Genomic DNA, 27179 nt, shown 5'->3' with positions numbered 1-27179 from the left:
TGAGGGTCCAGACCAGTGATAGCATAGTTACTTTAAAAAAGTAATCTGATTACTGATAACCCCTTTAAACAGTTACTTAGTTACTTTATAGATTACTTGATTTTAAAAGTAACTAAGTTACTTTTAAGTTACTGCTGCCTCAACATAACAGTTTTGCCAAAACGCACGTTACTGGAAGCTTCCCTTCACTTTTGCGACTTCTGTAAGTTCTGTAAGTGTGCCACTACAACTCTATGCTGCAAATCTGAAACATTCTTAGCTGATACAAATTTTAAATAGGGTTTGTATTTCCAGGTAGAAAACATGCTTCTCTCTCTTCCCTCCAGTGTTTGTGTCGCTGTGTGGTGTTACATGTGTGTCGCCCAGGGCAGACGTCACTTCCTGAGGCACAAGAAGAAAGTAACTTCTCAACAACAAAACAATAACTTTGAGGACAATGACAAAAAAACGCTAAGTAAATTGGATGAGTAATGTGTTACTCTAGACGTGACAGCATGATGAAGCCTCTGCCAAAGTCTTGAAGTTACCATTTTATTTTATATCAAATTGTTAAATATTTTATCTAACATATTTAGTCTCTAGAGTTGGGCTGGTAGAACCTAAAATAACCTTCTGCTTCTTGGTGGCAAAAGGTAAAGAACACATTTGGAGAGTCCATGTCCAGATAGGTCAATGCTAGATTGGTACGTCAAATCATGATGGCATCAAAAGTAGCAGAGGCTGTTTTTACAGCTGTTTCCATGCATGTATTTCATGAACTGTTAAGTTCTAATGTCTCCATGTTTACAATTTAAAAGTCCCCCTAATCCCTTCACCAATCTCATACCTTGACAGGTCCTTTCGTTGGTCAGCAGTTTGTAGCCTTTCTTGCAGCTGCACTCAAAGCTTCCCACTGTGTTCCTGCAGACGTGATCACAGCCGCCATTGCTCATGCGACACTCATCAATATCTGGGAAAGAAATCAAGAGTTATTCTGTCAATGTCAAAACACTACATCCTCAAAAGTTTGAGGGTCTGTACTTAAAAACTTTTAAAGAGGGTCTGTACTACATTTTGGAACACTGTTGTCAGAACAGCATTTAGAAGGGATTATACTGGATATAACCAGGCTACCCCTTATACTCTTAGATAGGGATGAGTCACATGGCATTGATTCCACTGAATAACAATTAGATCTAGATTGGATGATTCCTTCCTTAATTGAACATTTATGGCAACATATACATTTAAATGGAGATCTTTGATTACATATATAGCTTTGAAGAAAAATTAAGAGACCTTTTCAGTTTCTGAATCAGTTTCTCTGGTTTTGCTATTTATAGGTATATGTTTGAGTAAAAATAAACATTGTTGTTTTATTCTATAAACTACAGACAAAGTTTCTTCCAAATTCCCCAAAAATAGTGTCATTTATTTGCTGAAAATGAAAAATGACTAAAATAACAAAAAAGATACAGAGCTGTCAGACCTCAAATAATGCAAAGAAAACAAGTTCATATTTATAAAGTTGTAAGAGATCAGAAATCAATATTTGGTGGAATAACCCTGTTTTTATCACAGTTTTCATGCATTTCTTATGTTCTCCTCCACCAATCTTACACACTGCTTTTGGATATCTTTATGCCACTCCTGGTGCAACAATTCAAGCATTTCAGCTTAATTTAAGGGCTTGAGATCATCCATCTTCCTCTTGATTATATTCCAGAAATTTTCAATTTGGTAAAATCAAAGAAACTCATAATTTTTAAGTAGTCTCATTTATAATGAATATATAATGATTATTTTTATGAGCAGCTGACTCTGTGTTGGCTGAATCCTTTACTGTTCACTGTATCATTTTTATTCACCAATTGTTCTGTAAGTATTTCCATTTCCAATCTATATTTAAAAGTACAAAGCTAAATACACTAATCTATTTTTATTCAAGCAGAATTATTATGCAAATCAATTGCTGTAACAAAAAGGCAGCGAATTACCATTAATTAATAATAAGTAAATTCAACTTATCCAGGCTTACAGTGTACCTGGGTCTATGCAAGATGGTCAGTTTTGTTGCTCCAACTGATCCCAAAGTTATTGGATGAAGATTTAACAGAGAACCCAATACAGTTTTGTTGCTCCACCAATTCTCCCAGTGCTCCCAATGCTGAGATATTTCAACCCTTCTAGCTGACTATTGAAATTAGCCATGGTTACGTTACTCTCAAAAGGAAAGCAATAAGAGAACAGCAGGGTAAGAGCAGCTGGACGAAGCTTTAGTGAGCTGATACATCATCCACCTACTCAAGCCTTCCACTGGGTCTCAGTGGATGTTTCCAATTAAGCCTGAATCATCTCCCTAAATGAGGCATCCATCTCGGAAAAGGGGCTGGCATCATCTGGATGAAATAAGCACATTTGAAAACGGAATAAAATAATACTTTATTCTCTCCCTCAGCCTCTGTCTTCTTCTGCCAGTGCTGTCAGGGGCTGTTTTCCTTTTGTTCCTCCTCAAAAACCAAACTAATAAAAGCGAATGTTCTTTTATGGAGTGCCGTTAGCACAGGATTATGAGCTCTGCTTCTTTTTTCCCTACTTTGTTTTTATTCCTTTTTTTTTTACTCCTTCTCTCCCCCACTTCTTTTTCCAGCCTCAAACTCCTGCATGCTCTCTTGTCCTCCCCTTAAGCCTTGTCTTTCTTTTGTTTGCAAGAGCTTTTCCATCCCACAAGGCTGTGCACCATGGAGCAATTACGCTTGACAGCCAGATAAAAACCATACCAAACAAATAAACAAACACACCAGTGGAGGGGAATGTCTGTGTGTGTGTGCAGGTTGCATGCATTTGTCCACCCTGTTATGTCAAGTCAAGGATGGAAACTGGCATTTAATGATAAAGTGTCAGTGTCAGAGCGGACGCACCTGCGAGTGTGATTTATTAACAAAATAAACAAACAAAAGAACCAAAAAACTGAAAAACACAGAGTACATAAAGGTAGCCACAACAAGGGAACATGGGACTTGACTGACAGTAGGACGGTCAACCATGGACAAGAAACACAGAAACAATAAGGAAGATTTATACACACAGAAGGGGGCAGGAAACAGGAAACACCTGGGACCAGGTAACAAGGGGACGGAGCTACAAACTAACAGGTGAGCATACTGAAAGCAGGGGTGGAGGGTGACGTGAAGAGGAGCACGTGAAGAGGAGGGTAGGTAAACAGAGATAGACAGACGGACACAAAACAGACATTAATAATTGATGAACAGCAAGTGTCTTCTGTCCTTTGAAAAATACAATTTTGTCACTGATGTCAAAAGTTACTTTCTTAAAAGGGTGGGGGTAGATGACAGGGCAGACAGGGAATCCTTGGACATGTTTAAATAGATTAATATTTGTATGAAAATAGCTAAATGAATGATTAAATTGCATAAATTATAAAAACATATTTAAAACTTTTAAGTTAAATGTGTTATTTAACCTCTTCAAATAATTATTCAGCTTGACCACTGAAAAAACCCGACCTTAAAGCTGTATAAAATGTACTAAATATTCTTTAAAGTAAAGGGTAACATTCCTTTACATGTGTAATAATGTGTTCATTTGGAGTAAATATAGAAAAAAAGTATTTTAATGTATTGAGTGTTTATAAGAATTTAAACAACTATGCTACAGATACAAAAGGCACAATACAGCGTATTGATATTTTTCTCAGAAATGCAAATAAGAGTCATTATAAATTCCAAGTCATGGCCCGTTAAGTATAAATCCAATCCTATTAAACAAACCTCCAAACGATAACTGTATTTTTTTTATAAAAAACTCAAAATTCACTGTTCCAAATTATTATGCACAACAGAGCTTTTAAAAACATTTTGTAGGTTGTAAAGAACTGAAAATTGTCACTTTTTTATTTGCTGTATTAGGAGGTCACATTCACTGAAATCAAATGCTACTTCAATCAAAAACATCCTAACAGGCCAAGTTAACATGTAAACATAGGAACCCTTCTTTAAAATCACCTTCACAATTCTTGCTTTTTTTAAACTTGTGAGTTTTGGGAGAGTTTCTGCTTGGATTTTTTTGCATGGTGTCAGAATAAAGTCCCAGAGCTGCTGTTTTGATGTGAACTGCCTTTGCTTGATGATACTCCAAAGGTTCTCTATAGGGTTGAGGTCAGGGGAAGATGGTGGCCACACCACGAGTCTAGCCAATGCAGCCAATGACACAGCGGTATTGTTTGCAGCATGAGATGGTGCATTGTCATGCATGAAGATGATTTTGCATTGGAAGGCACCTTTATGGACCCTAAAGGGGCTACCAGCTCTCCCTCCATGATTTTGGCCCAAAAAATGACTACAACCCCTCCTTGCTGACGTAGCAGTCTCGTTGGAATGTGGTGGCCATCCACCAACCATCCAGGGTTGCGTGACACTCATCAGTCAAATAAAACTGTTTGGAAATTAGTCTTCATCTATGTCTGGTTCACTGCAACCACTTCCGCTTGTGAGCTCTGGTTAGGGGAGGCTGAAAAGTAGGTTTATGCACAACTGCAAGCCTCTGGAGGATCCTAAAGCTTAAGGTTTGCGGGACTCCAGAGGCACCAGCAGCTTCAAATACCTGTTTGCTGGTTTGTAATGGCATTTTAGCAGCTGCTCCCTTAATCTGATGAACTTGTCTGGCAGAAACCTTCCTTATTTTGCCTTTATCTGCACAAACCTGACTGTGCTCTGAATCAGCCACAAATCTCTTTACAGTACGATGATCACGCTTCAGGTTTTAAGAAAGGCACTGCACTGTTTCACGTAGATAGATCCTTTTTTTCCCTATATTGCTTGAAACCTGTGGCCTGCTTAATAATGTGGAAACGTGCATTGTGAGTTTTATTTATATATATATATAAAATACTGTTATCATTGGGAGGTTGGTTCAATAAAATTGGATTTATACTTAACAGGTCAGGATTGTGATCTGCATTGACCATTTAGGAAAATCTGAAAAAAAAAACTTGCATAATAATTTGGAACACAGTGTATACAGATATTACCCATATAACCATATTTGTGTGAACACATGTGCATCTTCTTTGCAGGTCTTGCGGCCAGCTTAGACCTATGACAGCTTTAATGACATCCCATTCTTAACTTATAAAAAATCAGTGTAGAGTCGGCCCCCTTTTTGCAATTCTAACAGCAAATGTGGACTGACCTTTGCCCATTTTTGAGCACTATGCTCCTCAGCACTCGGACACCCCGCTGGTCCAAAAGTCAGAATCATCTAAAAAAGTGTTTTTATGGTGCAAACAACCAAACTATGGTTCAGTTGATTGATATTCATACAGTATTTGATATTTACTGTTAAAAGTAGCTGAAAGATCCATTCAGTGGTTGTGGATGAGAACGACTCAAGTGTTTGAGTGTGTAGACACAGGCTGCGTCGTGAGTTTGATGTTGGGATAGTGGTATTAGCGTTTGGGTAAAAGTATGGAACGCTAGAATTCACTGCTAAGCATTCTTGAGGTGACAAAGTGAGGTTACTACTTGACAACCCCTGTGAAAAGCTTGTGGCGTAGTGGATGTATAAATGAAGGAAAGGCTAGGTTTATTATAGCATTATGTTACTTCATGCGGCTGAAATGTGGCCACCTACTTGTTATACAAGTATGATAAACTGGACACATACAATAAAAAAGTGCAGAGATGTGTAAAAGTGTTTATTACCTTTGCATGTCTTGCGATCAGGCTGGAGAGTAAACCCGACTGGACAGCTGCAGCGAACTCCTGTTAGCGCATCATGGCACGTGCTGTCACAACCGCCATTATTCACTGCACACGTCTCTGAAAACACACACACACACACACACACACACACACACACACACACACACACACACAGACAATACATTACTAACCACACTCAGCATTCAGATTCCTGAAGCCTGGGCAGTAACATCACAGCTTTAATATCCAGGAATTAAACACAATAACAGACCAAGACAACCATCACTAAAGGATGTATCATAAATCCAGCTGGGTTTCTTTTGCCATCAAAGCCTTTTATTCAACTTGGAATTTAATAATATCCATTTTTTGCCTAGCGGGGAGTCGAACTTTCATTCAACATCTAAAGAACCATCATATTGAACAACTGGGAGCAGTCAAACTGGGTTCAGGACGTTTTCTGCTGATCTGATGAGAAAAACCCATCCAGATGGTGGATTATAAAGGATACATCACCAGGAAGCAGAGGTCTATTAGTCCAGCTAGGAGCTTGACCTTCTACATGTTATGTTGATTATATGAAGTTAAGTGTTTTAAGTCTAGACCAGAATCTAAATCAAGATAGTTTGTTAAATGGTATACATTTAATCCAGTTAGTTTATTAATGCCACTGCAGTTAGTGACTAATTGCACCAAAGAACCTTGTAATGTCCTTTCATTGGCTTAGTCTCCCTATACTTCACACTTATGGGTTTGTAGAATTCTTCCAGATTCTGAACCTGATTCCCTTTGAGTACACCTCTTTTTGCCTGATCAAATGTTGGATCTCTGGCCTTTCCTCACCTGAAAAGTCTGAAAACCCTTACCAAACAAGGTAGGTGTAACTGCAAGCATAAGGTCTCAGCATAATTCTAGTGGTAACAGTGTTTGGCTTCAGCAATCAATGTGACAATTGTGCAAAAAAAACAACTGAAGGCATTTCACAGGGGCATCACTTGTGCCACTCGGAAGCCAAGTCAAATGAAAATATCAATAAATTACCTTAAAAAACCTTCTTAATTTTTATACAATTAAAAAAAAATTAATATGTGTAAATATGTCTTGGTCTTGGTCTTGGCTTTGACTCAGACATAACTACAAAAAGCCTTAGGGCCGTATTGGAGACCCTGCAAAAGGCGTCGCATTGCTCTTTGCTGTCTTACACCCTGCGGTAGAGTTTAGGAATAAACCTACACTGATGGGTGTGGTGGCCTGGAAGAGAGGTGTGTTCAGGTAAATTTTCTTGCGTGTTGCTATTTTGTCATTGGAAAACACAGGTGCACCACTGACTGAAATGAACCTAGACAACAGTCAATCTTCAGAGTCCATTCCTATAGGTGTTCCCCCACTCGTGAAACACACACACAAGGACACACTGCAGAGCACAAACCCGACTTTCAACTCAACAATAAACAGAATAAAGAAAAAATGAGCTTAAATGAGCTGCTGTCGTACTTTCACAGCATGAACGCGCAGGTCAGTATCCTCTGCTGCCTCTTAAAGAGAATGACAACTGGCACACTGATTGTTTTATTTTACGTTACGCCCAAAACACACACATGGTTAATTAAGAGAATTACTACATGCCTTTTGCGCGTTTCGAGCCACGCAAGGATACTTTTCAAAGACACACTTTGCCCTCACAATGCCAAAGACACATTGACACGCCCTAAATCCAGCTGCACAATGCACAATTGACTGGTGCGCTACAGATCGCTAAAATAGGGCCTTAAGTCTCGATTCAGACCCAACACACAATTCACAAAAGGAACCGAAAGCAGAGAATGGAGCTCATCCTCTGGCTTCAGTTCCCAACAGCTTTAATGGAATTTTATCATTGAACTCATTCAGCTGCTGATTCAGCACAGACCAACACTCCAAGGCCACACACACACAAACACACACACACAGAAAAGGGAGGGACAGAGAGAGAGAGAGAGAAAAGTGAGGGAGAGAAAAAAGAGATAAAGAGAAAGACAGAAAGGAGCAGAAAGGTGTGCAGAGAGAAATATACAAATTTAAGAGAAATAAAAAGACTTAAAATGGGAGAGAATATCGGGACTGTGAAATAAAGAGGATGAGAAGTAATGAAAGAATGAGAAAAAAAGAGAAATAGTGACAGAAAAAAACTGAAAGAGAGACATAAAGAGGGCAACAAAGAAAATAAGAAATGTAAAATCTCCAATATGGAAGAACTGGGACAGTATTTGATGGTTCAATGATATTTTGCACTGTAGAGGGACAAACATGCAAATCTTTTCCAATTGTTTTTTAAAATTGTAAGAATTTTCTTACGCATTTCTTAATAAACTGGAAATCCTTTGCTCATCTTTGCTCCCCAAAGACTCAGCCTTTTGTGGATAATGCTTTTGTACTAAATCATGATTATAATCAGCTGTGAACATTACCTGTGTTTTTTTACCCCATGTAATATTTTTGGAAGATTTGGAGTGTATAGAAGACCTGAAATCAGAAATGAATTTATATTGAAGAATAAAATGAAGTTGAGCAGATAAAACATGAATTATCTTGAATCTGTCTGTACGTCAAAAAAAAGTTAAAACAAATGTCAGATATAGTTTTTTTATTTATTTTTTGGTATTTTATATACTGTCCCAAACTTTTTTAATTGGAGGCTGTAGATACAGATAAATGAAAAGAGAAAGAGAGAGAGAGAGTAAGGGAGTTTGGCAGTATTGGGATATCCTTGCTGGAGAGTTCAATAACACGCCTCAGAAACGTTTAGCAGGGCAGTAACTGCAGCAGACTGTAATGGTGGAATAGGAGGAGGGCAATGAAACATTTACAGTATGATGATTACGGCTCTGCATAAAGTGATCCCATGCAAACACACTCTGCTGTGTGTGTGTGTGTGTGTGTGTACAGTATGTATGTGTGTGTAACTTGTCTTCAGGCATAAAATTGCCCGACCACATGTATGAGTGTGAAAAGTCAAACGACGCATGGCATCACTTCCATTCCAGCAGAGAAAACTGTAGGAGTAATCCTCACTGCTCGAGCTGCAGCGAGCATCGAAGCGAGACCCGCGGCTAAACTCTGGTAAAAACATCAGCGCAGTGTGAAATACTGCAAACATCAGGTCACTGACAACTGCACACGGCTAGACAGACAAAACACTGGCTGTTGGGAAGGGAGGGGGTGTCTGAGCGTGCTCAGGCTCGCTCCTGCAGACGAAGCTATGCTACTTTCAGAAAGCTGCAGTAGACACCATGACGGCCCAGCACTTCAAAGGAATACCCAGGAGAGCTAACGTGGCTAACGGTGGACAAACGTAACTGTAGTAAGGAAGAATGTGGCCATAATTGACATTAGCAATAATTAATTAATAATTTAAGTGTGCTAATAAATATTGCGATACTGTAAGAAACGCAAAAGGGTGCAATTGAAATATAGAAAATAAATGTACTAGAGATGGACTGATCAGTGCTTTTGGGCGTGCAGTTCTTCTTCAGATGTTAAACTGAGGGGGGAAGGGAATCGGACAGTTCTTCATGCCTGACACTAGGTCTGCCTAACAACAGAGCGATCTATATTCTGATTAGCTCAACGAGAGTACATTATAATATACAGCCGATGGATTGGCAAGCGTGAGAAATACCATGTGTGGCGTGTGAGTGTGTGAACTCGCTCAAAGGCTGAGATTTGAGAACACTGCTTTAATGTTATCCTTCTGCTGTTAGCTTGTGAGCTAACTAACCCTGTGACTCCTGCTGCTGTTAGCTTATAAGCTAACTAACCCTGTGACTCCTGCTGCTGTTAGTTTGTGAGCTAACTAACTCTGTTACTCACTGATTGGGCTGAAAGATGAACTGTAGAGAGCGGTATTATGTGGTTAGTGGGGTAAAAACCATTATTTTCTTTTCACTACAAGGCGCATTGGTCCTACACATAAGAACTGCAGAAACAGAAAAAACGCTCCAGAATGACAGAGCTGAGCCTGTAGCTCGTGGCTGGACTGTAGCACTGAGTGGGTAGAGAAGACAGCAAGGTTCCAACTTAACCCTAAACTCCTGAATCAGGATCGGCTAAATAAAAAAAAATTATCGGTCGATCACAGATATTGTATTTTCGCAAAAAAACGCCCGATACCGTTACATAGCCAAACGAGCAGTCCCAGTCAGCACCGGTTAGCAGCGCTAGTCAACCCCCGTTTATACAGCAATTCCCAACCATAGTTGGCAGCGCTACTCAACCTCGGTTAGTAGCGCTAGCCAGCCCCAGTTAACAGTGATTCCCAGCCACGGTTAGCAGCGCTAACTCCCTTACACTCTGTAATTCACTTCACTTTACTGTTTCGTACAACAATGAACCACTAATAATTAAACTAATAATTAAAACATTAATCTTTTTTTTTATTTGTACTGTACTGCAAAACAAACCATAGCATTTGGATTCCATACAATTACATTTTGCAAATTACAAACACTTTGTTAAACACTGTTAAATACTTAAGTTATATCTAAACTAATTATTAATTGACACTATTTAAGAAAGTACTAAACATTACTTAATGTTAATGGTAAATTATACTGTAAATAAATGTGACATTAATTGTATACATATAGAATATCCCTAAGTATCTAGTGTAGAAGTATAGAAGAGTTGTGTTGATTAGCAGCATTAGTATTTTAGATGTTTTACTCCTTTATTGACTTAAGGACACAGTTTAAAAGCTAATCTCCATTAGAAAGATGGTCTTACTTAAATCATTATACTCATTTTGATGTGGTCTCGACTCTTTGATATCAAACAGGCCAATTTATAGAGTTAAGACGAAGAACAGCCCAGAAACTAAACGAGAACAACATGCTGTTTCCTAACCGCACAAAGAAACAAATGTGGAAACAACATAAAAAGGGTGTAGGGGTTTATGATGGTGTTTTTACTTGATAGATAGATAGATACTTTATTGATCCCGAAGGAAATTTAGCAAATTTGATTTCCTGATCCAAAACCCATATAAAGGTAGAGCCCCTTGGTGTTTGTCTAAACTACCATCGCAATTGGAGAAGTTGGAACATTTGAGGGAAGCTCTCGGCCGAGTCCAACTAGGCCTCAGGAATTTGCTCACGGTTGCAGAAAGTTGGCACCACGGCTTTATGAATCTCTCGGAACAAGTCCGGAACATGCATCCCAGGGTAAAGCTGTTTGGTAAATATGACAAGCCCTTGGCACGGGGCTTTCTGGAGCCTCGGCTGGATCCGGCGGCCCGCGTTAAACCTGCCCTGATGTTAAAAGGCTGTTGTGCAAACAGACTCGCTCTTTTTCAAAGAGCCGAAGCTTCTCTGAATGAAGAAAGAGGCAGGGCTGACAGAAAGACGCTGACAAATGGTGGAGAGACTTTGGGGAGGCAGACAAAGGTTGTCCTTGTGTTAGGTTCAGACTTATCAGGGCAAAGGAATGGAAAGACGCCAGCAGTAAAGCACCCTGGAAAAGGTTTTACTTTTAACCAACATGCAAGCTTAAGGTCAGGACCAGGCAATGTGTAGACAGTGTGTAGCGTAACGGTAGAGCTGTGTTCATTTGAAGCAAATACTGATCATTGTGCATTGCTCTGTTCAGAGTAATCGCTCCAGTTCCTGAACTAGATATACTTAACAGCAGTGTTAGAATTTGTTATATCATTGTTTTAATACAGATGTTTGAAACCAATAACAACTTTACGTATGACTTTACCAAACGTAAATGTGCAGGAATAAGATTATACGCGTAAATATTTTTCACTGAGACCTTCCCTGAATCACCTCTTTTATTTTGAGACTCCTCCCGACTACAATTGTTCTTAGTGATGATCTCACTTTGGAAATGGGACTGGTCCAAATCACAGTTTTCTATGTGCTCAGGTCTTACACTGACTGCAGTTGGTTCTAATCTCTTTTTCTTTATTCTGAGAATCCTCCCTCACTCCAATTGTTCCTAGTGATAATCTCACTTGTTTTGGAACCTCCTTCTGCTGGTGGCTGTTTTAAACAATAGCGTTATTTTTTTGTTTTGTTTTCTTTGATCTCAACCCCGACTGTGATTGGTCCATGTGTTAAGTGCACAGAGCATGGCCTCCAATCCTTTGTTGTTAAATTCCATTTAAACTTGGATGTCAGAATTTTCTACACAGTAAGGTTGGAGGCCCGAACTGGACACACACCCCAGTTTACAATCTAAGATGACTGCCTGCACATCAACACAAGTATTATTACACTGGTTAATGGTACGATGCCTGTCTGACTGCATTATTTTCAGTTACAAAAGGTTTAAATGCAGTACCTCTGCTATATATGTACCCACTTTAATTATTCACAAAACATTAGTCATTTTTGTTATTTAAAGTGCTCAAATATCATGTGGCACAACCCATAATATCAGTAATTGTAATAAATTAGGATTAGAATTAAAATGAGTTTTGTTATCTACATAATGCAAAACACTTTGTCTCTAAACATGTTTACTGAGAACTAAATGTTAAAATGAGTAGGAAATGCATGACTAAGATAGGTTGTGTGGCTGATTGTTGACTGTTGTCAGTGTTTTAATCAGGCAGTGGAACACCTGTATTTCCCACCTTCAAAATATAAACATGCCAGATATTTACCTAAACACTTTCAGACCACCACGCCCATGGGCGCAGATATATTCCTAAACTCCAATGCTATTTTAACGGCATGGGAGCAAGGTGTGTGTTATGTTATTGACTCAAATTATTCTCTCTATTTGATGCTCATTAAATCAGTCGTACACACTACAGTACTTAAACAGTGTCCAACAGTGTTTAAAATCTGTAGACATGTTTACATGTTGTTTTATGTAAATGTTACTGTATAATCTGCTGTTATCAACAGGTTTAGCTATTAGGTTTTTGAATTTACCATAAAAGACCAGTAAAATATTGTCAAACCATTTTTTTTCTTAACAATAATCTGAATTTTACGCACCATTAATAATTTAAAAGTTTTAAAATTGTTAAAAAAAAAAAATAAAAAAAAAAATGTAAAAGTCAGAGCTGTTGTCGAAACTAAATGCCACTTTGGTTGAAAATGAAAGTTAAAAAGAGGTATAAAAGTCTTCACATTCACATCTTTGCAATCACTTGCAAAAGGTGTCTTTTAACTTCATCAACATTTATCCAAATGTACATGCAGAGAATATGTCCTTACATAAATACCTTTTCACTTTTAACCAAATTGTAACCTTGGTTTTAACAAACAGCAACAAGGATATTTTTTATGGCATAGTGCCAGGGGGTTGTGTACTGTAGGATAATAGATTTACCTCCATTGTAGGAAAAGAGAAAAGTAGAAATGTGACTGCACCAGGCTCTTAAACAGAAGCACAACATGCTTTAAGATAAGAAGAGTTATTTTTGAATATGCTGAAATAAGAAAAGAGGGAGTCCCATACAGGATAAGGCTAGTTTCAGTTTGACCAGATGCTGCTAATAATCAACTCAACCTATTCACATTGTGAATTTTTTTTATTTTGGATTTTCCTGTTGTCCACTAAACTGAATATAATTACTAGCACTGGCTGAGAAACTGAACCGAGCCAAACCCTGTTGAGAGGTAAGCGCTGCCATTGGGTTAGTTAAGAGTTCCAGCATCACCACGCCCACAGGTGGAAGGAGGAGCCAATATGAGTGGAGCTAAATAAAACTGATATTTACCATTGGGAAACAGCTGTGGCGGATGTAGCTGCTGCTGGAAACTCCTTCCCTCTGCACATACACACACAGACATACACACATTACAAAAACACTGCTTTATGGCTTCCAGATTTACCCATATGCCATAAAATAATTTGTTACTGCTGACCTGCAGTAAACAAACTGTTCTTTCTATGTTTCTGTTAAAGAAAACCACTGGCTATCTAGAAGATTAGCTTTAAATTATTTATAAAATAATTTTCATCCATTCATCCAGACATTCATTCATTCAAAAATTTTAGTTAAAAAAATAAAGTTTGAAAAATAAACTTGAAATATGGGTACATCTTTCACATTAATCTGATTAAATGTGTAAAAATGGGAATCGAATAGCTGACTAAGAACGTAAGCCAAACAAGAACTACATTTTAATACTTGAAAACAAAAATGACAAAATCTTTAATCAAAGAATAATAATTAAATCAAAATCACCTGTCAAAATTACACTGACCCTGCTTCACTCAAGGCACAAATTAAATGTCAGATTACATATTTTACAAGAGAAAAACTGACTTAATAATGTGTGAAAAAAGTAAAAAAATATTTTTACTTGTTAATTTCGCTAATGAAAACTACAATAAGAAATATTTGTGGACGCCCTTTTTTCAGCAGTGTAAATTTTATTAACGAAATCTATGAGGTAAAATTTTCATTGACAACCTATTTTTTTAGCAGTGTTGATTTCAATAACGAAAATTCTGAACGAACAAACGAAAAATATTAATTGCTGACGAAAACGAAACGAGAACTAAATATTTATACTTTCAAAAGTCAAAATTACCTGTCAAAATGAACACTGATGGGGGCTTTCCAACTAGAATGCTCTATTCTTGGCACAACTAGCAAACTGAATGGCTCTTTTTACTAAAGGGTGAGATTTTGTTCTTACATAGGCTCTATGATTAGAATTAGGAAAGCTCCCATATTCATATTGCAGTCGGTTGCTGGTCTCCTCATTAAAAATGTCTCAATGCTTGTATACAGCATTGCTTCGAATTACTGGGTATGATTTTTTTGCCATTTTCTGCTGAATATTTTTTGGTTGCCAAATATTCAGTTCATCCCTAAAAACAGATTGTAAGCATGGTTTTAAAAGCAGTTTCTTAAATGGCATCACTCAAAGAACCATTTGTAGTTTTTTTTTTTTTTTAAGTATTTAGCTTTAGCAGCAGCATGTGGGTTTCCACATTCTGTTATAATGGTAAGGCATCTTGCTTTCACAAAAATGTATGTGCGAATGGGTTGGACTCAGGCCAAAGCAGGGGCTTCCGAGAAGCAAAACTGGCCAACAGCCGGCTTTAAAATGGCCTGCAGGCTGGAATGAAGGCAAAGTCATTTGTCTGAGCTCACCTGGAAAATGCTTGTGTGCTGCTGTAATTATTTTCCAACTAGTGCATTAAATGGTGTGTATCTGTGTGCCTGTGTGTGTGTTAATGTCTCTTAAAATCCCTGCTCACATTTAAGCTGAATGAAGATTTAGATTCTAGATATTTGTGTAAAACCAATAACCTTGGATAAAATGGGAAAATAACCCAACTTTTGTTTTTTTACACCTTTAAAGTCTGGAGTATACTATTTGATTTGTGAGTAGGACTATGATTGTAATGCTTTTACAATACAAATGTCAATACACAGCTTGTCAATAAAGCAAGCTAAACTCAATTGAACTGAACTGATCTGAGAAGACCACACTTTTATCAGTAATCAATCCAGAGATTCAGGTACACAAAGGAGAAACAGCAGCAGAAATGACCAGCCCAGTTCAGACCCACCACCGATGAAAAACAAGCGAGAGAAAAGGAAACACAACCAGAACAATCTTCTCCACACAGTAATCAACACAAACGCAACCTGACAGACCAAATCAAATTTCTGACCATAATACACACACATACACACACACTGACAGAAAGACCACAGATCCCATCAGATCCCTCCCACATCTGACCACCAAAACCACTAAGGGACCTCTCTCTGTCCTTTTCTCACTCTCGCTCTCTTTATCTCTCATCTCTCCTTACTCTCTCTTAACTCTTTCTTGATTCATTTAGTCTTACTCTCTCTATATACTTTTCTTTCTTTCTTTCTCTCTCTCTCTCTCTCTTTCATTGTTTGTCAGTTATTATTATTATTATTATTATTATTACACATTATTACTTACATATAATTATTACTATTTTTTTTACTGCTCTGTGGTGTTGCTGTGAGTGTAAAGCAGAAGTGAAGGAGTGTGGAGAGAGTGAGTGGGCGGGGCTCTGGGCCTCTACAGTGGGTTTAAGCTTCGACCTCAGAGCTGTCTGACACACCAGACGTCTCATTTGTGGAGTAGTGGGGTTAATGACAGGGTGACTGGATCGAAAGCCAGGGCGAAAAAGAGAAAACGGGAGAGAGAGAGCCAAACCACTGTTCAGTTAAAGTGCAATGAAGAAGTGTACATGACCACATATATGTGTTTCTATATATAAATATGTAGAGTTAGGCCCAGAAATATTTAGACAATGACAAAACCTTCATGATTTTGGCTCTAAATACCACAATAATATATTTAATTAGAAACAAATCAGATGCAGTTGAAGTGTAGACACTGAGGTTTAATTTAAGAGGTTAAATAAAAATATTCTATAAGTTTTTAGGAAATGCAACCATTTAATTTTTTAATTTCCACATTTTAGGGGTTTAAAAGTAATTGGACATATTATATCAAAAGCTATTTTATGGGCTGCATTGTTGATTCATCATTAATTAAGCAGGTAAAAGGTCTGAAGATTGCAGTTGTGGCATTTGTATTTGGACACTGTTGATGTAAACAGTGTATTTTAGACAACTAAGTGAAACTAAGATCAACCTGTGCTGGAATGAGGGGAAGGAGAAAGTGTGGAAAAGGTAAAACATGGTGATGGTGGTATGGGCGTGCATGGCTTCTAAGGGTAGTTTTTGTTGAAGATGTGACAGAAGACGGAAGAAGAAAGATAATTTTCGAAGTGTACAGGTTTTACTTTCTGTTTAGATTTAACCAAATGGAGCATGTTGATTGGATGGTGCCTCACAGTACAGATGGCCAATGACCATAAAGGCTTAAGGTAGAAAGACCCACAAACCAGCAACAAGAAAGTACAGCTGCAGTAAAGGCCAGGCAAAGCATCATAAAGGTAGGAAACGCAGCATTTAGTGATGTCAATGAGTTACAGATTTCAGGCAGTAATTGCCTGCAAAGGATTCTCAACAAAGTATTAAAAATGGACATTTTATTTATGGTTCATTTATGGTTTGAGCCCCTGAAATGAGGAGGCTTTGTACTAGATGAATGTTTGTAATTCCTAAATGCATCATAGGATATTTTTGTTTAACCCTTAAAGTCTACACTTTAACTATATCCCAGTTTCAAATCATAAGGATTGTGTCACTGTCCAAATATGTGTGGGCCTAACTGTATATGTATAGCTAAATGTCTAACTCAAATATCAATTTCTACCTGGAATGTACCACAAATATTAAAGAAAAAATCTGGATTTCCCTTTTGTTCCAAATGTCTCTGGATTAACTGCAGAAAAATATGTTTATTATCATATTTTTCGCACTATAAGGTGCACTTTAAATCCTTTAATTTTCCCCAAAATCGTCAGTGCGCCTTTTAATCCAGTGCGCCTTATGTATGAATTGTATCAGTCAGGTTGTAAGGAGCAATAAACCCACTCTGCCAAATTGCAGTGTTATTCAGGACATTCAGTTTATTTCTCCAGCACTGGGGCTGGAGTAGCATTAGCATTAACCGTATTATCGGCCTGTAGCCTACGGCTAACCCTGGCTAGCACTGCTGGAGTAGCATTAGGATTAGCCTGTGCACACAGAACTCTGTGTAGAGTTAAATCTAGTGCTCATTTGACTTTAAAAGAAAGTATTTTTTATTTCAGTTTTGTTTACTTTGCTTAATTTTTCTTAACTTAGTTATCTACCCCGCCCCCACCACCCAGCGGTGCGCCTTATAGCCCGAAAAATACGGTAATTATTAAGTTCCCTAAAATACCTGCTTTTTTATACAGTAATAGATGTTTAAGAAAGATTACTGTTGGGTGAACTATCACTATTCACATTCAGTTGTAGATTCTATAATGAAAGCAATCAACAAATCCTCTCTATACTCAATATGGCAGTAATATTAGTACTACTGAGTACATGACAAGGCATTGGACATCAATGACAAGGAGCATTCTTGCTCCAATAGTTTACCCTAATGTTGGCCTCCACCATCATATCTGGTTCTCAATGTAATATAATCAACATAGTTATTGTGAAACACTACACATGAATCCTATGGAACTCAAAGCAGGCCTTCAGTCACTGGATATAATCAGCTCTGGGAATGGAAAGAAGGCAAAGCAGGAAAAGTCAAGACAGACAGATGGAGAACAAGAAAGGCCTCATGCTGACTGAGGACCACCACACCGGCTTAGAGCAAGCAGAGGCACACTGAGCTTCAACAAGTCCATCAGATATACTGTGCTGGACATCAAACTCGTATCTTACGAGTAAGTGATGATTAGTAGTCAGCTTTCACTTTTTACAGGTCCCTAGACTGTGCTCAATTCTTTTTCACGACTGTGAAACAGAGTCTGGAACTTATGGACAGAAATGAAGCGTAGCTACAGGACAATGAAAACACTGTAAAGTGCTTTAAGTAGCCTTGCAGACCATCCCCATTCATCAAGTTCAGTAAAAAGGTTATAATGTAATATAAACAACTTCAGTACTGTGCAAAAGAGACTAACTTTCACATACTGAATATACTGTACTTATATTATGTTATATTACGTACAGATATCCTATCTGTACGTAATATACTATCTTTTTTATTTTCAGTAAATGTTTCTGAGGAGACAAGATAGAATAATGCTGCAAAGTGCAATGTAAAGAGCATATAAGCAGGCAGTGTTTAAAACAGCTCCTGTGAGAAATGCAACACAACAGAACACAACACAATGCTGAAACTGAAGGATTTAAATAATGTTCATCTTTTAGCTAATGTTAATATTGTGGCTCAATTGGGTGAAAAAATTAAATAGGTCCTATCTTACATCCTGCTAACACCTGCATTGTTTAAATAGCTCTAGCATTGTTTAAAAGTGGCCTCAAAATGAAGTGTGTTCAGATAAGTTTCTGGCTTATTGCTATCTTGGGAATGGAAAACAAAGGTGCGCCACTGACTGAATACAACCTAGACAACAGTGAACAGTCAGACATTCATTGCTATCTTGGCAACACCTGATAATGATAGACACACTGATTGATTAATTTCATGTTATGACCAAAACACACCTGTGATTAATTAAGAGGAGCCATGCAAGGTGTACTTTTCCTATCATTACGACAGCAAAGACTCACTGACACACCCTAAATCAAGCTGTATAGTGCATGGCTTATCTATAGTAGCTTAAAATAGGGCCCCTTTATCTGATGACCCTAGTTTGTTAAATGCAATGATTAAGTTACTGGCATACTCAGATATTCCATAGTATTAAAAAAAAGCATAGAACGCATGCAAACTCACTAACTGAGGCTGAATTTTCTGCAGATTTTTGTTGAAACACTAAAAAATAGTCTTCTAAAACATAAAATCTTTGTGGGGATTTGAATGAAAATCAAGTAAATGAATGGTGGTCTCTGAGTTTTGCACAGTAGAAGAGAAAACTGGTATTTAGACACATTAAATAATAAATGTTAGAGACCTACTGGATAATGGTTTCACTCAATATGACTTAGCTTGATTCAAAGCTAATACATTTGACAAAAGATATATTATATGACTTTTATAGTACAAGTCCATTAGCACTTTTCTTGTGGGTGTGTCCTTAAGGTTTTTTAATTGAAAATAAAGCAACAGAAGAGCCTTAAGATAGAAAAAAGATAATTTTAAGATCTTTTTTAGTTTTTTTTTTATTAGGTTGTTCAACGCAACACAACCCGCAATGCACCGCGGCACCTAGCAGCTTTCTTCATTCAATGCATGTGTCAAGGCAAAATGGCAAGTGGATATGTACCATTAGTAATAGTAGTCTCTACAGTGATATAATGTGCTATAATGGCCAGGTATTGTTGGTAAGGGAAGGCAATGTGTCGTATAAGCTCTTCTCACTTGTGAGAACAGATTGTTTGTTCCTCTTTAAAGTAACAGATCAAACTGGCCATGTCAAACTGTATAGAAAGTCAATGGAGAAGCCAGAACTGGTTTATACATGGCCAGGTAGAGTCAGGGGAGGGGCCAGAACTCAGGGGGAGGAGACAGCGCTGACTCACCTACACATGTCTTGAGGTCGGTGTGCAGAGTGAACTTTATGTGGCAGGTACATCGTGGCCCATGTTCCGTTTCCTCACAGATGTGCTGACAGCCGCCATTACCGTAGTTACACGTCACTGAGAAAGACATAGATAAAAACACAGTAAGTATTTAAACTGACCAGCATATATCCTTTGTATATTCAGCAGTTACTATTTTCTTTTTTACATTTTGGCATATTAGGAATCTGGCAGTTTCATTATAAATGTATAAATAATAAATGATGAATAAATGTACCATTAGAAATGCTAGTAGTAGCTAATTAGTAGCTAGTAGTAACATCTTGAGATGACAGCTTTGCAAATTCTGGCATTTTCTCAGTCAGCTTTATGAGGTAGTCACCTGAAATGCACCTAATTGCATCCATGTTAAAATGAAAGCAAGGCTGGGGGCTACGCTCCTAAACTGAAAATTCCAAGGCAGCGAGGGAGCCGACAGAATATGCCCTAGTTTAAATGGAAGTGCCTGTGTAGACAACTAACCTCGCACACCTCCCTGAAAAAACAGTAAAAGCAGTCGAAAAATGGGTAGAAAATAAGTGCAAGATTCCCTGGATGTTTTAATAAAAGGCTACTAGACTGAGGGTTATGTGCACGGCATGGAAGGTAGCTAAGTAAAAACTGGGTTTAGTTAGCTTGCTGTCTCTCTGATAATGTTCATCTGGTTAGATTGGCTGGTTGGGTAATATTAATATGACTAGCCTTAACTAGCTAGCACAGTAACATAAATCTTAAAATTAATGGAGATCTCGTTTTACCTAGCTTTTAATGTGTTTGAGAGCATCAGTTGTAAGTTTGTGAAGAGGTAGAGTTACAAGTATACAGTGAACAGCTCTATTTGAGTAATGTTCTAATCCATAATATGGCAAGAACTACTCAACTAAGTAAAGGAAAAATACTTTAAGAAATCAATCTGAAAAAAAAAAAATCAAAAACTTTGAAAATATCCTCATCATCAAATGTTATGATGAAACTGGCTCTCATCAGGACTGTCCCAGGAGAGGAATACCAATATTTATCTCTGTTGAACAGGATAAGGTCATTAGAGTTACCAGCCTCCGAATTCGCAAATTAACAGCACCCCAGATAAGAGCACCAAATGCTTTACAGAGTATTTTGGTTTGTTTAACATTTTTAAGTTACTACACAATTCCTTATGTGTTCATTTATAGTCTGGATGACTTCAGTATTAATTTACAATGTATGATTTTCTTTTTTTAAATAGTTAATTGAGAAAGTGTGTCCAAACATTTGACTGATACTGTATAGTGTTGTATTGTGTTGTTTGATGTATAATCATATGCAACTTTGGGGTGCATATTGTTTTGATTTAATCTTACAAGTCTGTTATCCCCTCTGTTAGTTTTGCAATTGGCTGGATTTTGTAACAAACATAGGTTATACTAATATGGATTAGTTTAAGCCATTTTTCATTCTTTGGTTAGCCTAGCATTAGCTTTTAGTCTTATTTAGCCTTCTCGCAGCTGCCACAATTTACATGCCCTTCACATACAGGCAGTTGTATCAATCATGGCCTCTATGTGACGTAAAACTTACCTCCGACTTGTGCTTCACTAGTTAACATTAGCTTTAAGGTGTTTTTAGCCTCACATCTCATGAAGTAGCTGTTGTCTTTTAGTGGGTGGCAATTTTTTATGACTGTTATGCAACTGTTTTGGGGTTTTGGAATTTTGAAATCTGCTTTACTTACAAAGATTTTACATTTAAGGATACAACAGTGCATATAGAGCTCTGGATAAAATTAAGAGACCACTTCAGTTTCTGAATCAGTTTCTCTGATTTTGCTATTTATAGGTATATGTTTCAGTAAAATTAACATTATTGTTTTATTCTATAAACTACAGACAATATTTATCCCAAATTCCAAATAAAAATATAGTTCTGCAAATATTTTATTTGCAGAAAATGAGAAATGGCTGAAATAACAAAAAAGATGCAGAGCTTTTAGACCTCAAATAATGCAAAGAAAACAAGTTCATATTCATAAAGGTTTAAGAGATCAGAAATCAATATTTGGTGGAATAACCCTGTTTTTTAATCACAGTTTTCATGCATCTTGGCATGTTCTCCTCCACCAGTCTTACACACTGCTTTTGGATAACTTTAAGCAGTTCAGCTTGGTTTGATGGCTTGTGATCATCCATCTTCCTCTTGACTATATTCCAGAGGTTTTCAATTTGGTAAAATCAAGGAAAAACATCATCATTAAGTGGTCTCTTATTTTTTTCCAGAACTGTATGTGAGAAAAAGCTTCACATCGGTCTAGTGCTAGGAAAAAATGACCCACCTCTGTCCTTCCTTTTTCATCATTGCTTAATCTACAGCACTCTCCTACTGTTTCAAAATATTTTATTTAGCTCTTATGAAGTATTTATAAAGGTCAGAGAGGAATATTAAATTGTTTAATGTACGTCTTGGGGAGTATTTATATGCTGCACTCAGTATTTTGTGTAATGCAGATTTATAGCAGAGATGCTTGGCTCTAATAGTCGTAATAACAGTGTGTAACTTTAACTGTCTGTGGTGAGGAATGCAGTGAGCTGTGGAAGCTGTGTGAAAGGGCTGGACTCACGTTTGCAGTCTCGGTTATTCTTGGTGAGCTGGAAGCCCGGTCTGCACTCGCAGGCGATGCCTCCTTTAGGAGCCTCTCGACAGATGTGAGCGCAGCCGTGGTTCTTGTCCATACAGCTCGGGCCTTCTTTAGTGCCATTAATGCGCACTGTAGGGGACAAGCAGAGAGACATTAGGTTATTAAGACAGAAAAAAGAAAGATAAGAGTTATTTTATCATCAGTTGCTGATCTGTTTAAAAGCTCAGGTGCATATTTCTGTACTGAAAATCATTGCATATTCTCATTAAATCTGCTCTTCCTTTTTTAAAAAACTCTTCATGGAAACCATAAACTTCCGCATCTTTGATGGTATGTGGTTGCAGCGTACACATCTAGAAAGTCACTATTAATGTTATATACTGTATAGAGTTTTTAGAACAAATATTCAAATGCTCCCATCCACACAACACCTCTTTCAGGGCATGCCTTGCATATGTCAACTACACAATGCTAAACCACATACAGTGAATCACAAAAGTGAGTACACCCCTCACATTTCTGCAGATATTAGAGTATATCTTTTAATGGGACAACACTGACAAAATGATACTTTGACACAATGACAAGTAGTCTGTGTGCAGCATATCAAAATAAGTCAATATACAGCCCATAATGTCTAAACCACCAGCAACAAAAGTGAGTACACCCCTTGAAAGTTCCTGAAGTGTCAATATTTTGTGTGGCCACTATTATTTTCCAGAACTGCCTTAACTCTCCTGGGCATGGAGTTTACCAGAGCTTCACAGGTTGCCACTGGAATGCTTTTCCACTCCTTCACGACGACATCACATCGCTGGCGGATATTCCAGACTTTGCTCTCCTCCACCTTCCGCTTGAGGACGCCCCAAAGATGTTCTATTGGGTTAAGGTCGGGAGACATGCTTGGCCAGTCCGCCATTGTGTCATTTTTTCAGTGTTGTCCCATGAAAAGATATACTTAAATATCTGCAGAAATGTGGGGGGTGTACTCACTTTTGTGATACAATGTACTGCATCCATCACAACCGCATGGCTTTGCAGAAAGAGAGTTTGGGTGCTGAACTGGCCTGCCTGCAGTCCAAACCATTCACCAACAGAAACGATTTGGTACATCATTCCAACAGCATTAAATGTTTTTGGAATTGGGGTTGCAGAGGAGCCACACTTTGGAAATGAGTTTGTTTAATTTAAAGTAAACAAATGCTCACTGCAATGAGAAATAAAATACACTGCAGATGATGCTCTTTGGGATAGTAAAAGAACGATTTCAGCAAAAGAGAGAGAGAGAGAAAGAGAGAGAGAGAGAGAGAGAGAGAGAGAGAGAGAGAGAGAGAAAGAGCCCTTGGGGATGAAATAATGCAGCACAGGAACTGGAGTGTGTGATGTCACCATGTGAAGCAGTTTATATTACATTTATTACAAAATTCCTTCCATTGCCTCAAAAATAAAGAGATGGGCAGAGAGAAAGAAAGAGGGAGTAATCAAGAGTGCTACCCTGCAAATCATATCAATATCAGTGCAAGCGGAAAATCCAAAAACAGCAACAGATTCAATTTTCCATTCTGAGTTTTCATACCACCAGAGGCAAAAACCTTAATATGAACCGATGTTGGAATTCTGTAATGACCTAATCCTTCTTAATGCAATAGTCTGCTGAAAAATCTAATGTATATAACTCTCCCTTGATCAGTCTACATATGTTTGGTGTCTGAAGTTTTGCTTCTTTAGGTTTGTGTGGGAACTGTGAGGCTAATGCTGCTAATAAATGGTGTAATCTAACGTACACCAATTAGCACTGTGTTCATGCTTATAGATTACATGTCATACAGAATCAAAAACCATGCAACATGTTGCTGTTATAGCTATATTATATTATATGCTAGTAATATTAGCCTTGTAGTTCGAGTTCAGAACAGAAGAAACCAAAATTTCAGACATGACATACCTGCTGAAAAAAAGAACAGCATGGCTAGCTCAAGCTGGTCAACTATTATTATGGTCAAGTTTGTTTGAACAGCTCAGATTTTGAACAACCAAGGGTATGTCTGTTGGTTTAGCTGGCATACAGGTATGATCAAACCAGTTTATATTACATTTATTACAAAATGACTTTAATTGCCCCAAAAATAAAGAAATGGGCAGTGCGAGAGAGAGAGAGAGAGGGAGGGAGTAATCAAGAGTGCTACACTGCAAATCACATCAATATTAGTGCAAGCGGAAAATCCAAAAACAGCAACAGATTCAATTTTCCATTCTGAGTTTTAATACCACCAGAGGCAAAAACCTTAATATGAACCAATGTTGGAATTCTCTAATGACCTAATCCTACTTAAAGCAATAGTCTGGTGAAAAAACAAATGTACATAACTCTCCCTTGATTCCTTGATGCTGAAAAGAACAGCATGGCCAGTTGGTTGACCAGCTCAGATTTTGAACAACCAAAAGTGTGTTTGATGGTTGATAGCTGGTATACAAGCATGATCAACCAGACCAGCAAGGCAAAGCTGGTTGACTAGTATCACTAAGTTGGTTGGAAAAGCTGGTTGTGCAGAATGGCAAGCAAGACCTTCAATACCGAGCTGGTTGACCAGAAATCCAGCAAAACTAAGTTAATGGATTGGCACGGCCGGCAGGAGTACACTGATTGAACAACATGAGCGCTCTGCTGTTCTGTACACTATTTTTTTGGTGTATTTCAGCCAAACAATGCTAAACCACATACAGCCCCTATTAAACAGCATTACTTTGCAGAAGAAGAGTCCGTATACTAAACTGGCCTTCCTGCACTCCACACCATTCATCAATAAAAAAACATTTTATACATTTGGCCTAACAGTGTTACACAGAGTTCTACCTTTTAGGATTTTTTTGAATGTAGAAGCTAGTTAACCAGCTTTTTTATAGACTGTGACCATTAAAGATCAGCTTGGACCATCCAAAACCAGCTATCATTATTAAAATTATAGTCATTTTCAGCAGGGTTCTCTTGGCTTAATGGGATTAAATGCAATTTTTGACAAACTATCACTTTAATCATACACATTGCTTTGGCATGATGGGAAAAGACAGCAGTCACGCAGAGTCCATGCTTTTCTTTGACTGACCGCAGTTAACGCAGTCCTGCTCACCTGTGCTTTAATAGTAAAAGAAGAACTACGGCACCCAGCTGACTCCGTATCCCATGGTGATCTGTGTCAACAGATCCCCCACAGCATGCTAGATGTAATTAGCAGTGGGGAATAAACTAGGTGACCTTCATTCCGTTTTACAGACCCACGTTTCACGCTAAGCATGCTAAGTTCAGTTTGTGTCTGTCTAACAGTCATGACATTAAAATCACTAATATGCAAAGTGAGTAATGTCTGCTTCCAGTGGCACCTGTCAAGGGGTAGGATATACGTTTAATGCAGTAAGTGAACAGTCAGATCCAAATTTTGATGGGATTCTGAGACATTTTGACAAGAAACAATCTAGGGCTGCATATTGAAAACATTTTACACTGCAAATGTTTTTTTTCCGGCTATATATATATCGCAATATTAAACCATGAAGGGCCCAGGACGTCACCAGCCCCGCCCCCACCGGCGTACTGTCTTGCATCCGGACAGATCAAGAGCTGAGTCAGCAGCGAGCACTGAAAACCTGAGGAAAACAGCAAAACAACAGTAATCTGCCTTTAATCAGACATTTAAATGCCTTTTAAAAGGTAAATAAGAGCATTTTGGGATTAAAAGTGTGAATTCAGCTGTAACTGGAAATATCGGTGCAAAACTGTGATGGACTGAGGTGCACAGCTGCAAGAAAGAACAACTGGTTAACCAGTGAAAGGGTCATGGATGCCACAGGTCAATAATGTGATACTTGGATGATTTTTAGAACCTTAATTTATCTTAAACATTTTTCACATATTTTCCTGTCTTTAATCATTGTTAGACATCAAACTCCCGACACTACACCATCTACCCTGAATGAAACACCACACTAGAGTTGGGTGATATGGCCTAAACACAAAAAACTTTTTGTATATTTTTAATATTTTTTTCCCCCTACTAAAAATTAAACCACATAGGTTTAAAACTAGCTAGAAGCAACTGTTTCAAACAGATCTTACAGCGAGGACCAGTTTGGTCTGCGTCCGTCACCGCAAAATAAAACTAATTCACGTGTGTTTTAATCGATAAAACTAATGTATTGCCCAGCTCTACACCACACAATTTAAGATTATACACACACAGAAAAAAAGTTGTCCTGTTAAACCGCTGTATGGTCCTGCCCACCATGCTGCAGCTCTAAATCCCCAAAAGGCTTTACATTGTCACTTTAAAGCATCTGCTGCCAACATCTTGGTGCCAGATATTACCAGACACCTTTAGAGTTTTTGTGGAGTCCATGCCTCATTGAGTCAGAGCTGCTCAGGCTAAAGATGGAAGCTTTATTGAACAACACGCATTAGAAAATTAATATCTGAGGTAAAATTTGGACAAGACATATTGGCTTTCTCCCAAACTAGGCACCAAGGTGTTCCACAATGTTTAGGTGGTGTTCTTCCAGGTTCCCCCTCTGCAGGGGACTCTCCCCCCTTTTCCCCCTGCAGGAAGTAGCTGATTCACTCTCGGACTGAGGAGTGACAGTACCGAACGTTTTGGTTTCAATTAGTAACTCACAGCCTTTCACATGTGCCTCCATCTCTTTGATTAATTATATCCTCTTGTTTTCCACTTCCTCTGCCAAAAACAAAATCATGCTAGTTTTTTGTAAGCTTATGTCTGGGAGAACTTTCCAG

The 27179-nt window shown here is 38.0% G+C and overlaps 1 protein-coding gene across 2 annotated transcripts in view; it reads right to left on the bottom strand.

The window, feature by feature from the left end:
• The window catches only part of scube3 (signal peptide, CUB domain, EGF-like 3), a 147964-nt gene that overhangs the window by 38977 nt on the left and 81808 nt on the right, over nt 1-27179 (bottom strand). The window contains exons 5-9 of one of the 2 annotated variants that reach the window (XM_022677573.2): nt 22379-22525; nt 19747-19863; nt 13417-13467; nt 5703-5819; nt 827-949 (exon numbers count right to left, since the gene is read on the bottom strand). In XM_022677573.2, the coding sequence (XP_022533294.2) occupies nt 827-949; nt 5703-5819; nt 13417-13467; nt 19747-19863; nt 22379-22525 (555 nt within the window). The remainder of the gene's footprint in view (nt 1-826; nt 950-5702; nt 5820-13416; nt 13468-19746; nt 19864-22378; nt 22526-27179) is intronic. The other variant, XM_022677574.2, reaches the window with a different exon arrangement.

The sequence above is a fragment of the Astyanax mexicanus genome, chromosome 13 (genome assembly GCF_023375975.1).
Source record: "Astyanax mexicanus isolate ESR-SI-001 chromosome 13, AstMex3_surface, whole genome shotgun sequence".
In the NCBI taxonomy this organism is placed as follows: domain Eukaryota; kingdom Metazoa; phylum Chordata; class Actinopteri; order Characiformes; family Acestrorhamphidae; genus Astyanax; species Astyanax mexicanus.
This window is presented reverse-complemented; position numbering and strand designations above follow the sequence as displayed.